Source organism: Theropithecus gelada, chromosome 17 (assembly GCF_003255815.1).
Source record: "Theropithecus gelada isolate Dixy chromosome 17, Tgel_1.0, whole genome shotgun sequence".
Taxonomy (NCBI): Eukaryota; Metazoa; Chordata; class Mammalia; order Primates; family Cercopithecidae; genus Theropithecus; species Theropithecus gelada.
Window position 1 is genome coordinate 54,161,960 of NC_037685.1, and position 13,790 is coordinate 54,175,749.

The window sequence follows — 13,790 nt, forward strand, 5'->3', positions numbered from 1 at the left end:
ATGTTACATTCCAGTCTTTCCTGTACTGCCTAATTTTGCTGATACAATTAAAAAGACTAAAAAAAAGAACCGCAAATTCTTTAAAGATTATGAAATATGAAAATAAGCTGCATTTATTCAAGGATTACCTTTATACTGTCTTACCTTATTCTTATTCAAATGGTTAGTTATGAACAAGTGGTACTCAATTTTCTATTGCCACTGTTACATGGTTATTTGTCCCTGTAAGCACATAATTGTGTATGACATGACAAAAAAAAAAAAAGAAGTATTAAGTTTCTGGCTAAATGGTAAAAATTGATTACAGCAAAAATGACTATTATGTAAATACAAAATAGGCTTATGGTGTCAACCATTTGTCTTCTTATAGAACCCAGAAGTAAAAAGCTAACATTAGGAGTCAAAAGTTTGATTTTATGTTTATCCAGTGGAAATACCCACTGGCTTTAAAGATGTTAAACAGCAATAATTAAGAAGTTTGCAAAATGAACTTTTCCCTAGAGCTTTATTTTTTAGAGATGGGCCTCAATAGTATTGCCTAGGCTGGCCTTAAACTTCGGGATTTTACCTTGACCTTATACAAAAGGTGTAATGATCCTAATGAAGATCCTAAAAATACTAATTTAAGAGAATGTTTTAAATGCTGCTAAAAGTCAAGACAACAAGAAAACTTCAGAAATTCTAACCGTGTTTTTAAGGGTATTTAGGGTATTTGCTACAGTTAGTACAAATGGAGCTAAATGTCTGGAATCGTTTTTCTTTTTCCTTTTTTTTTTTGAGACAGGGTCTTGCTCTGTCATCCAGGCTGAAGTACAGTGGCATGATCATAGCTCACTGTAGCTTCAATCTCCCAGGCTCAAGCAACCCTCTCGCCTCAGCCTCCTGAGTAGCTGGGACTACAGGCACATGCCATCAGGCCTAGAAAAATTTTTTCCCAAAGTTTTTGGTAGAGATAGGCTGTTTGGCCCAGGCTGGTCTCCAACTCCTGAGCTCAAGTGATCCTCCTGCCTCAGCCTCCTAAAGTGCTGGGATTACAGGTGTGAGCCACTGTGCCTGACCCAAAACCACTTCTCTATAGTGCAAGGAGATAATCACAGTGTTATTACTATTATCATTAAAAATTACCTCAGATGTGTTTTAGGCTGTAATGCTAGTTAAGTAGCCAGACAATATTTTAAACCCAGGTCTGATGAAAATTCCCACTTCAATTTTGCTGACTATTCCATACCTGAATCCTCAATTCATAAATGATTAAGAGTCACCTAAAAAAGGTTAAAATATATTCAGTGTGCTCTTTTTTTTCTTTCTTCCCCAAGATGGAGTCTCACTCTGTCGCCCAGGCTGGAGTGCAGGGGTGCCATCTCGGCTCACTGCAACCTCCACCTCCCAGGTTCAAGCAATTCTCCTGCCTCGGCCTCCCGAGTAGCTGGGATTACAGGCATGTGCTACCACACCCGGCTAATTTTTGTATTCTTAGTAGAGATGGGGTTTCACCATGTTGGCCAGGCTGGTCTCTAACTCTTGACCGTGTGATCTGCCCACCTTGGCCTCCCAAAGTGCTGGGATTACAGGCGTGAGTCACCGCGCCTGGCCAGTGTGCTCTTTTTAAACTAAGGCAGCAAAGAATGCAATGCTTTTCAAGAATTCTTGTCAACTCAGCAAAAGCTGGGACCCTAAAGAATAACACTGCTGGCCAGACGCGGTGGCTCATGCCTATAATCCCAGCACTGAGGGAGGCTGAGGTGGGCGGATCATGAGGGCAGGAGATCAAGACCATCCTGGCCAACATGGTGAAACTCCGTCTCTACTACAATACAAAAAACATTAGCGGGCGCAGTGGCAGGCGCCTGTAGTCCCAGCTACCTGGGAGGCTAAGGCAGGGGAATCGCTTGAACCCGGGAGGTGGAGGTTGCAGTGAGCAGAGATTGTGCCACTGCACTCAAGCCTGGTGACAAAGCGAGATTCCATCTCAAAAAAAAAAAGAATAACGTTGCTTATTCAGAACAGCCAATGCCAAAAGAACTTTCCACATCTGTGTGGGGAAGTATGTGGCCGGGTTAACAAAAACCTGCAGTTGCACAGAAAAAAACATGAGCCACTATACTCTCCTCCCTCTATCCCTTCCTCATAGAAGCTACTAAGAACCACAAACACGGCCGGGCGCGGTGGCTCAAGCCTGTAATCCCAGCACTTTGGGAGGCCGAGACGGGCGGATCACGAGGTCAGGAGATCGAGACCATCCTGGCTAACCCGGTGAAACCCCGTCTCTATTAAGAAATACAAAAAATTAGCCGGGTGAGGTGGCGGGCACCTGTAGTCCCAGCTACTCGGGAGGCTGAGGCAGGAGAATGGCGTGAACCCGGGAGGCGGAGCTTGCAGTGAACCGAGATCCGGCCACTGCACTCCAGCCTGGGCGACAGAGCGAGACTCCGTCTCAAAAAAAAAAAAAGAACCACAAACACCTTATATATTTTACTAATTTTTTTAATTTATTTATTTATTTATTTATTTGAGACGGAGTCTCGCTCTGCGGCCCGGGCTGGGCTGGAGTGAGCGGCGCCATCTCGACTCACTGCAAGCTCCGCCCCCCGGGTTCCCGCCATTCTCCTGCCTCAGCCTCCCGAGGAGCTGGGACCACAGGCGCCGCCACCACGCCCGGCTAGTTTTTTGTATTTTTAGTAGAGACGGGGTTTCACCGTGTTAGCCAGGATGGTCTCGATCTCCTGACCTCGTGATCTACCTGCCTCGGCCTCCCAAAGTGCTGGGATTACTAAGCGTGAGCCACCGCGCCCAGCATGTATTTAAAAGTTTCACATATTTTAGTATTTTTTAAATGTTACATTATTTTGAGTTTTCCACATGTATCATACCTCATGCTTTTCATTTGAACCAAAGCAGTGTTTCAAATGAGAACTATTACCTGATTTGACGATGCCTTCTTCAGCTCCATTCTCCAGCCACTGAGATTCACTGTCCAACAAACGGTTTTTTGATTCACTAAGTGGTTTGATAGGAAAAGGCTGATTTGAGCCACTACTGAAAAGAAGAGCAAACAACTTAATAAATAGCTTAATGCTCAACGGTGGATACTTAATAAATTAATAAGCAGCAAATTAGTATTCCTTCTCCTAAATATGTGAGGGCAACTCATGAGATCTTAGTACTCTGAAAAAACTACCTTCAAAATAAAAATATGCCCACAACCCCCCATTAAATGGCTCTCTAGACCCAAGAATCTGTATTCCAACGCTGCCAATGAAAACAATTAGTCAAAATCTAAAAAGCTTCAGAGGCCAGTCTGAACTGTTCTTAATATGTTAATCGGGAGCCATAGGCAGTGCAAGGACAGGTGGGGATCTATGTCTGTGGCCAGTACAAAACAATTACCTGTCATTTCCCAAGTTTTCTGCTTTCTACCTCTGCAGTTTAGATCTAAGGGGAAAAAATGATTCAGTGATTTAGCGTAGACTTATTTTTCTAGCTAAAAGATCCAGGGAGGGAGGGAATGGAGGAAGGAAAGGAAGAGGAAAAGGAAACTAATATTTGTTGGTTCCCTATTATGGGCCAGACATGATGCCAGGCACCTTATATACATTATCTCAGCACTCCAAATAACCTTCGGTGGTGAGTATCATTATCCCGATTTCATAGAGGTGGAAACTGAGGCTCATAATTTAAGTGACTGGGCCAGAACCCTAACAAATGTTAGAGCTCAAAGATCTAAGGCTTTAAGCTACATTCTAAGACTTAGGGTTCTTCCAATATTAATATGCTAGTTTAGAACTTATCATTCCTCTTCTCCTACAACTTATTTCTGTAATGAATAAATTATGAATGTTTTACTTGGACAGAAGTATCTCTAGCTTCTTTAAAATTTCATTTAAAATGAACTATTACACTGAATGTATGAAAGTTTACTTGCCACGCAAATATTATGGGAAAATTTCCTCTAAGATGAAGTAATGAAAAAAAAAATTGTATTTTTGAATTCTTATTATTTTGATAGTATATTAAAATTTGTTTATCAAAATAAAATGAATTTAGTATAATGACTAATTTATTTGAAAAAACATAACTGACATCCAATTTAATCAAATCTTGAAAGGTCTTAGTTGCTTCCCAGCTTGCCCAGACATTTCCAGCTTTATGCGATTATCCTGGTTTAACTATTAATAAACAAGCATTCTCTTTCCTACTCTTTTTTTTTTTTTTTTTTGAGACGAAGTCTCGCTCTGTCGCCCAGGCTGGAGTGCAGTGGCCGGATCTCAGCTCACTGCAAGCTCCGCCTCCTGGGTTTACGCCATTCTCCTGCCTCAGCCTCCCGAGCAGCTGGGATTACAGGCGCCCGCCACCTCGCCCGGCTAGTTTTTTTGTATTTTTTAGTAGAGACGGGGTTTCACCGTGTTAGCCAGGATGGTCTCGATCTCCTGACCTCGTGATCCGCCCGCCTCGGCCTCCCAAAGTGCTGGGATTACAGGCTTGAGCCACCGCGCCCGGCCCTCTTTCCTACTCTTAAGTGTTCTGGTTTAGATAATAAAAAATTATGGTTATTAGCACATATACCTTTATTAACCCACAGTTAAAAAATTTAAATTTCTCTTTCCCTAACTATGCTGGTTTACTAAATCACTACTGTATTTACTCATAAGATGTACACACAACACATGTACACGGTTTGCTTTATAATGAATATGGAAAAGCGTAAGAACAAGAAGCACACCTTCTGGCGTACTCATTCTGGTTTGTAACAGAAGCTTGTTCTGGATCCATCCCCACAAGGCGAGTTGGAAAACTGCAACCATCACCCAAGCTGCATAATGAAAAATAGTAATAATTTAAATAATGTTAAATTAAATCAAAATGGTCAAATTTAACACCCATTTTTCAGAGACATGGCATAAATTATCATAACTTGTCATATAAGGAAGTAATTCCTAAGATTTCTAATTTAGGTGTTATTACCTTGATATGGTTTGGCTGTGTCCTCACCCATATCTCATCTTGAATTGTAGCTCCCATAATTCCCATGTGTCAGGGGAAGGACCCAGTGGGAGGTAACTGAACCGTGGGGGTGGGTTTTTCCTGTGATGTTCTTGTGAAAATGGGTAAGTCTCACGAGATCTGATGGTTTTATAAACGGGAGTTCCCCTGGCACATACTCTTGTGTCTGCCACCATATAAAATGTGACTTTGCTTCTCCTTGCCTTCCACTATGATTGTGAGGCCTTCCCAGCCATATGTGAGTCAACTAAACGTCTTTCCTTTAGAATTACCCAGTGTCCGGTATGTCTTCACTAGCAGTGTGAGAACAGACTAATACCTCCATTGCAGACACAAGCCCTTTTCTTTTATAATTTACATACATTGAGAAACAATGTCTTCTGTGCCTATTAAGATTCTGATGCCTAGTATAGCACCCCAAGCATAGGTATTCAAGTATTTGAGTAACTGACCTGCTTATCGTAATCATTTATAAGATCATTCAGGCTCAAACTGAAATTCATGATGTAAGTTCCACATATTTATTTATTCAACAATATTCATTAAACAAATATTTACTGAATGCCTATGATGTTCTAGGTACCATTTTAAGTACTACGGATATAGGAAATAGTGAACAAGAGGCCGGGAGCGGTGGCTCAAACCTGTAATCCCAGCACTTTGGGAGGCCGAGACGGGCGGATCACGAGGTCAGGAGATCGAGACCATCCTGGCTGACACGGTGAAACCCCGTCTCTACTAAAAAATACAAAAAAAACTGGCCGGGCGAGGTGGCGGGCACCTGTAGTCCCAGCTACTCGGGAGGCTGAGGCAGGAGAATGGCGTGAACCCGGGAGGCGGAGCTTGCAGTGAGCCAAGATCAGGCCACTGCACTCCAGCCTGGGCGGCAGAGCGAGACTCCGTCTCAAAAAAAAAAAAAAAAAAAAGAAATAGTGAACAAAAGAGAAGAAACTTTCTGCCTTCAAGAAGCTTACGGTCTAAAAAGAGCACACTTATGCCTTATTTTCATATTATCTAAACACATCAAAATTGTGTACTACAGAGACTTTTACTTCTCACCAAGATGGAGTAACTGGTAAACTGTACAGTCAGAAACTGAACAGTACAAAATTATTTTTTTAAAAAATAGGCAGCAGAGAACTGTGGTCTCAGAAAAAAAGAAAACAAAACCAAGCAAGGCACAGCTTTCTGCCAGGACCGTGGCACTACGGGGGTGGGAAACCAGGGCCCTGGCACTACGGGGGTGGGAAACCAGGACCCTGGCACTATGGGGGTGGGAAACCATGGCCCTGGCACTACGGGGGGGGGGAAACCAGGGCCCTGGCACTATGGGGGTGGGAAACCAGGGCCCTGGCACTACAGGGGTGGGAAACCAGGGCCCTGGCACTACGGGGGTGGGAAACAAGCAGAACAAGGTAGTTTCACTGAATTGAGATGACAGAGGTGGGAGTTTTGAGGCTGAGGTGGGCCGGGTGCGGCAGCTCACATCTGTAATCCCAGCACTTTGGGAGGCTGAGGCAGGTGGATCACTTGAGGTCAGGAGTTCAAGACCATCCTGGCCAACATGGTAAAATGCCATCTCTACTAAAAATACAAAAACTAGCTGGGTGTGGTGGCATGCGCCTGTAATCCCAGCTACTAGTGAGGCTGAGGCACGAGAATCACTAGAACCCGGGAGGCAGAGATTGCAGTGAGTCAAGATTGCAGCACTGTACTCCAGCCTGGGCACTCAGCCTGTCTCACTTTGAGAGACAGTGAGACTCTGTCTAAGAAAAGAGGGGCTGAGGTGGCTTAAATCTATGGGACAGAGTTGAGAGAGAGCAAGATATGCACAGAAATGGCTACAGAAATCTGCACTGTGGTGTACCTGAGTCTTCTGATAAATACTAAGCTGCACTTGTGAATCTAGGAAAAGAACAACTGGGAATAACGAACGATGAATGATTCACAGCACTGGGAAGCATTCACATTTGCCCAGCTTGACTGGGGCGATCCCACTGAACACATGGATTTGGTAAAAACTCCACATTTACTGGAGTGCTCAACTAGCCCTAGAGAAAGTACTACTCTGGACTCAACGTAATAAGGCTTAAAACAAGCCTCGGGCCAAGCGCAGTAGTAATGCCTCTAATCCTAGCCCTTCGGGAGGCCAATCTAGACAGGCAGCAAAGTAGCATTCAAAATGTCCACCACCCAATCAAAAATTACTGGACATGAAAAGTAGCACAGATGTGATCTATAGCTAAGAAAAAAAAAGTTAATAGAAAAAAATCAGAAACTTAGCAATTTCAGTGAAAATTAGCAAACAGGACTTTTTAAAAATGATTATCAATGTACCTGTGAATTAAAAGGAAAAATAGATATAATGAAAAGATAAATGTAAGATATTTAAAAAACCAAACTGAACTTCTAGAGCTGAAAAATACATCTGGGCCAGGCGCGGTGGTTCATGCCTATAATACCAGCACTTTGGGAGGATGAGGTGGGTGGATTGCTTGAGGTCAGGAGTTTGAGACCAGTCTGGCCAACATGGTGAAACCCTGTCTCTACTAAAAATACAAAACTTAGCCAGGTGTGGTGGCACGCACCTGTAATCCCAGCTTCTTTGGAGGCTGAGGCAGGAGAATTGCTTGAACCCAGGGGACACAGGTTGCAGTGAGCCTAGATCGCGCCACTGCACTCCAGCCTGGGTGACAGAGCAAGACACCGTCTCTAAATAAATAAATAAATATTTTTAAAATCTTACATGAAAGATTCATTGGAAAATCTTACCAGCAGGCTAGGCATTATAGAAGAGATCAGTGAACTTATGGATATTAGCAGTAGAAATTAACCAAAATGAAGCCAACAGAGAAAAGAAGATGGCAGAGAAGGACAAAATAGCAATGGCCTGTGGGTCACTATCAAGCAATTTAACGTATGTGTACATGAGAGTACCAGAAAAGCTGGTCAGGGAGGAGGTGGAAAAAGGGGAATAGGCAGAAAAAAATAAAGACATAATTGATGAAAATTATTCAAATCTGATGAAAACTATAAACTTACAGATCCAAGAAGCCTAATGAACCCCAAGGAGGATAAACACCAAGGAACTCATCAAACTGCTCAAAACCAATGACAAGGATAAAATCTTTTTTTCTCTGTCATCCAGGTTGGAGCACAGTGGCAAAATCTTGGCTCAATGCAAGCTCCGCCTCCCGGGTTCACACCATTCTCCTTCCTCAGCCTCCCAAGTAGCTGGGACTACAGGCACCTGCCACTATGCCCGGCTAATTTTTTGTATTTTTAGTAGAGACGGGGTTTCATCCTATTAGCCAGGAAGGTCTTGATCTCCTGACCTTGTGATCGGCCCGCCTCGGCCTCCCAAAGTGCTGGGATTACAGGCGTGAGCCACCGCGCCCAGCTGATACGGATAAAATCTTAAAAGTAGCTACAGGAGGGGAAAGGATAGTAATTTACAAACAATGAAATAAAGAAATTAAAGTCAGGCTGACTTTTCATTAGAAACAATGCAGACCGGAAGATAATGGAACATCTTTAAAGGAAAGACAACTAAAAATAACAACAAAATCCTATCGACTTATAATTCGCTGTTTACAGAAAATAACTTCAAAATTTCTGTTTAGAGAAAATAACTTCAAAACAAGTAATCTGTGTTCCAACCAATGGGAGGGGGAAAATCTTGAATACATGAGAATGGATAAAGTATACAAAAGAGATCAATGAACTTGAAGATATAGCAATAGGATCTATACAAAATGAAACACAGAAAACAGACAAAAAATGAACAGTGCACCAGTGAGCTGTGGGAGGACTGTGAGTGACTGATAACACGTGTAATTGGAGTCCCCACAGTAATAGGGGAAGGAGATGACAAAAGAAATAATGGTTAACAATATTTTCCAAATTTGATTAAAGCTCTAAAACCAGAGATCCAAAAAGTTCAACTAAACCCAAGCACAAGAAACTAGAAAACTAGATCAATATATCATAATCAAATTGCATGAAGTAGTGATAGTCTTAAAAGTAGCCATAGAAAAAAACATTATATACAGACTAACAAAAATAAGAGTTATCACAATTTCTCATTATAAAAATGCAACCCAGAAACATAACATTTAGCAACATCTAAAATTTTTTGTTTTGTTTTGTTTTTGAGACAGAGTCTTGCTCTGTTGCCCAGGCTGCAATGTGGTGGTGCCATCTCAGCTCACTGCAACCTCTGTCTCCCAGGTTCAAGCGATTCTTGTGCCTCAGCCTCCCAAGTAGCTGGGACTACAGGTGTGTGCCACCATACCCAGCTAATTTTTGTATTTTTAGTAGAGACCAGGTTTCGCCATGTTGGCCAGGCTGGTCTTGAACTCCTGGCCCCAAGTGATTCACCTGCCTCAGTCTCCCAAAGTGCTGGCATTACAGGCATGACCCACTGTGCCTGGCCAACATCTAGAATTTTATACCAAGCAAAAATGTCTTTAAAAAATGAAAGCAAATAAGTCATTTTCAGACCAAAAAAAGGCAATTCAGTTAATCTAGGGAAAAAAACCCGTAACTCTTACAAATATGTCACTCAATCTTCAAATATTTTTTCCTTCTTTATGATGACTTTGATACAGAGCTGGCCTAAAATGGATGGAAATGGGAAAGAAATGGAAACTATCAATCATCTCAAGAATACACTCTCATTTACATTTGGGGTAAAATTGCAATACGTCGTTGGTCTTCTCTGATTCAGGACACAACAGAATATGTAATTCATTTCTGTGATAGGATCTTTGAAGTTGTGGCTAATAACCATACATTTTTATAATTCTTTATTTCAAACAACTTATTTGCATTTTGAAGGAAAAAATCTCATTTTCTTAGCAAATCATCTTTTTCTTCTACTTTCCATTCAAATATATAAACTCTCCTTAACATTATCTAATTAAAAAATGAAAAATAAAATATTTTATGTATAAAAAATTGAGTTTTCATTCTCAAAGTCTATAAGAATATCATTATATATTATATTCTCTAAATCTGAAGACATTTAACCAGAAAAAGACCACCACAGATGCCATAATCTCTGAGACCCACATTTTATAAATTACCTTGAAAATATTGGAAGTAGCCAATACTTCTTTTCATCACCAAAGACTTGCCTCCAATTTTTACTGTATCCAAGAGAGAAACCATTTCCATCAGGCCCGTATGAAAACGTGGGTGCGCGGAATGATTCTGTTAAATATACATACATATATAAACTAATTAATCTGTTTAAAAATTATAGAAGGGATGGAAAGTACCAATTTTCTTGCTTATATCTTTGACATCAAAAATTATAAATATAATTTAAAATAAATAATACATTGGTTGCAATTAAAAGATAAATTTCTGAAACTTTTTTTGGGAAAAAATAACACATTTAATATTTCATCAACCTTATCAAGTAACATGTCAAAATAATTATCAAATACTACTGAAAATCTAGTGTTGTGTGCTCCACTATCTCTTGGCTTCAACTTCACTCATTATTTATGAATTTCCTACTATGTTCCTGATAGCTTCGTACCAGATATTTGGGATTCAAAGATAAATTAGATAAAATTCCTATTGAAGAACCTAGAGTCTAGCAAAATTACAGTGTAATAAGTGCTAACATAGCCATGTTGTACTGGGAGCACAAAGGTGAAGGAAGCTAATTTTGTCTCGATGGGGGGCATATATGTGCTTTGGGGGTGCTTGTAGGGAAAGCTGAGCAAGCTGAGGGTGACCAGACCATTATTTCAAGCTTGGTTAAGTGATGTAGAGTGAGGTCTGGAGAAAGATACAGGCTTCACAAAAAATGTTTAATTTAAAAATAGAATGCACTTCAGTGTGTTTTATAAGCTAAGGATAAGAACCCAGGGCATTGGGAGGGATTGCTGATATAAACAAGTGAACTAAAAACTGAAGAAGGAATCCTAGAAGAGATGGGAAGGAGTCTAGAAAAGTTGTAAAGATTCACCTTGAATACCAGAAAAGACATCTTTCTTCCTCAGAAGTTAAAGACAGGTGAGAGTGATAGGTGTGAAAGAAGAAATGTTTGTATGAGGCTATAAAGATGTGAAGATGAGAGTTTACTTGTGACTCCTTCTAATTTTTCTACTAGGGACTCATAAAATAGGTAAGGAGAGTGGGAGAATTATGAAAATCTGGAATAACCGTCTTGGGTAGTAGGTGAGGGACCTGACCAGAAACATGTGACATTACTGCCAAACAGAGCTAAGGCCCTCAAACATCTTAAATCTGTAGCTATAGCAAACCTTACGGGGGAAGACACCCTTCAACAGCTTTCAACAGCCCCACTGTGCACAGGGATAAAGAGGATGGCTGGGTAACCAGAGCCATGAATTAGCAAAGGAATAATGGGAGAAAGTCTAGGCACCAAAGATGTAAGGAGCTGTTTTTGTCGAGAGCTGTTAAAGTCATTTATCATAGGATCTAGAATGGACATGGGTGAGAAATAAAACCAGAAGGGAAAGAAAAACTTAGGAGAAAACTGTTGGAGAATAGAAGACTCAGGAAGCACATTAGAATACAATAAACAGAGAATAACATATTCAAGTTTAAAATTTCATTTTCAGAGGCTCTTCAATTCTAAGCAATAAAAAAGCTCAGAATCAAAGGGACTAGCTTGCCTGTTTGCGATAATGAAATTAGCTTAAATGCAGGAACTCACTAAATGAGGGTAAACGATCTCAAGGTGGGTAGGTGACGGTTATGAAGAAGATAGAGGTGATGCAGCAGAGTAAGACACCCTCAAAAGATCCAAAAACAAACATCTGAATGTAGCAGTGGAGAACTAGCTAAAGACCAGGGCTGTGGGAGATGAAGCTGTAAAAAAGTGGTGTGCTAAGCAATGTTTTTTCAAAGTGTGGGTTAAAACACCTTAACAGACCACAAAATCAACTGAGTGACTTGCAACCTGCATTTCCTTTTAAGAAACTAGAGAAGAAAATATCAGAATACACTGCATATAGTAGAGATTAAACAGGTTTTGTGAAACTTTTGCTTATTTATATAATTTTATAAATATTTGTGCAAGTTCTAAGTCACGATACGAAATGCTACATTTCTTACTGTGGCCACTGGCAAAAAAAAAAAGTTTGAAAAAGATTGTTTAAGACAACAGCAGGTTCCCTAGAAATGCCAGTCTCTCACATACCTACGGGGGCTGGGCAGGAAACAGAAAAGGCACGACTGGCAAGACAGTGTCCACACCCTATCTAAATCCATGCCCTATCTTGCGCAGTCCACCCCTGCTTAGCTCCGTTTCACTGATGCCGAGTGGGAAAATGGGCCTGCTACCACTAGATTCATCAGTTTTGAAGAGAAGAAATCTGGTCTTCTTTGTGAAATCGCTCACATAGATCTTATTGGTTGGGGAGAACTTAAGGGCTGCACTTTGCCTGTAGGCTGCCTTTCTGTCATTTTCAATTAAAGGTAAAGAGATAGCAGAATATTCTACAAAGATGACCAAAAAAAATTAGTTAATAGGGATAAGAAATTTTGTTGACATGGAAAAGGGATGAAGGCATGATGGAACTGGAAGAGAAGGAACAAATCCTCACACTGGAAGCCCAGCATAACTTACAAGACAGCTCAGTAACACAACATTAAAATGATCCAATACTAAAGCATCTACATGTCTCACCCCAAACCCCTTATTCTTTCTATAATTAAAAACTGTTTCCCTCCAACTTACCTGGCAGATATACGGCTCTAATCTAGCAGGTGGATTTTAACTTTTTACAAAACATTACCATAAAAATCCTTATTCTGTGTCTTGGTATGTTAGCAGATACATGAATATTTCAATTATAGCATAGCAGGGCTTCTAATGTCAACAGTTCAGTGAGCAATGCCACCACTGTTGTTTAGGGAATGTTTGTCCAATTACTTGAATACCTTACTTTTCCCCCTATATGTTCATTTTTTAAAATGATCAAACAAAAAGAGAAATAAATGCTAATACTAGTGATACAATACATAAGTCTCACTGACAACTGACACAAAGATGGAAATAATGAGGTATGTCAAAAGCACTACTCCTTAGCTTCAGTCATGGAACATATGCCAGTTAAATGTGTTTAACTGTGGGGGAAAAGTAAAGAATATATATGGGCTGGGCAGGGTGACTTGCATCTGTAATCCTAGCATTCTGGGAGGCTTAAGTGGTAGGACCACTCGAGCCCAGGAGTTTGAGACCAACCTGGGCAACATAGCAAGACCCCATCTCCATAGAAATAAATAAATTAGCCGGGTGTGGTAGCACACACCTGTAGACCCAGCGACTTGGGAGGCTGAGGTGGGAACACTGCTTAAGTCCAGGAGGTCAAGGTTGCAGTGAGCTGTGATGGCACGACTGCACTCTAGCCAGGGCAACAGAGTGAGACTCTGTCTCAAAAAAAAAGAATATACATGAAATACACTGTTATGTTTTAGCTAAAAGATAAGCTGTAATTGAGGATGTGAGGGTTTTCTTGTTTGAGAACAAACTTCCTTAAAGCACGTAAATCTACTGTCTATCTCTCATAGATTAATTTTTTTTGAGACAGGGTCTTACTCTCATTGCCCAGGCTGGAATGCAACGATGCAATTTTGCCTGACTGCAGCTAGTTTCTTTTGTATTATTAGTAGAGACAGGGTTTCTCCACGTCACCCAGGCTGGTCTTGAACTCCTGGACTCAAGCAATCCACCCACCTTGGCCTCCCAAAGTGCTGGGATTACGGGTGTGAGCCACTGTGCCCAATCTCTCACAGATTAATTT

At 40.9% G+C, this 13,790-nt stretch overlaps 1 protein-coding gene across 5 annotated transcripts in view; it reads right to left on the reverse strand.

Moving 5' to 3' along the window:
* ZDHHC20 (zinc finger DHHC-type containing 20) overlaps positions 1-13,790 on the reverse strand; it is an 88,205-nt gene that overhangs the window by 5,499 nt on the left and 68,916 nt on the right. Inside the window, exons 9-12 of one of the 5 annotated variants that reach the window (XR_003116518.1) lie at positions 10,089-10,215; positions 4,721-4,810; positions 3,388-3,432; positions 2,921-3,036 (exon numbers count right to left, since the gene is read on the reverse strand). Coding sequence is in view for 4 of the 5 variants with exons in the window: in XM_025364661.1 (XP_025220446.1) it covers positions 185-222; positions 2,921-3,036; positions 4,721-4,810; positions 10,089-10,215 (371 nt within the window). In the remaining variant the exon portion in view is untranslated. Of the gene's footprint in view, positions 1-144; positions 223-2,920; positions 3,037-3,387; positions 3,433-4,720; positions 4,811-10,088; positions 10,216-13,790 lie in introns of all 5 variants that reach the window. The other 4 variants (XM_025364662.1, XM_025364661.1, XM_025364663.1 and 1 more) reach the window with 4 other exon arrangements.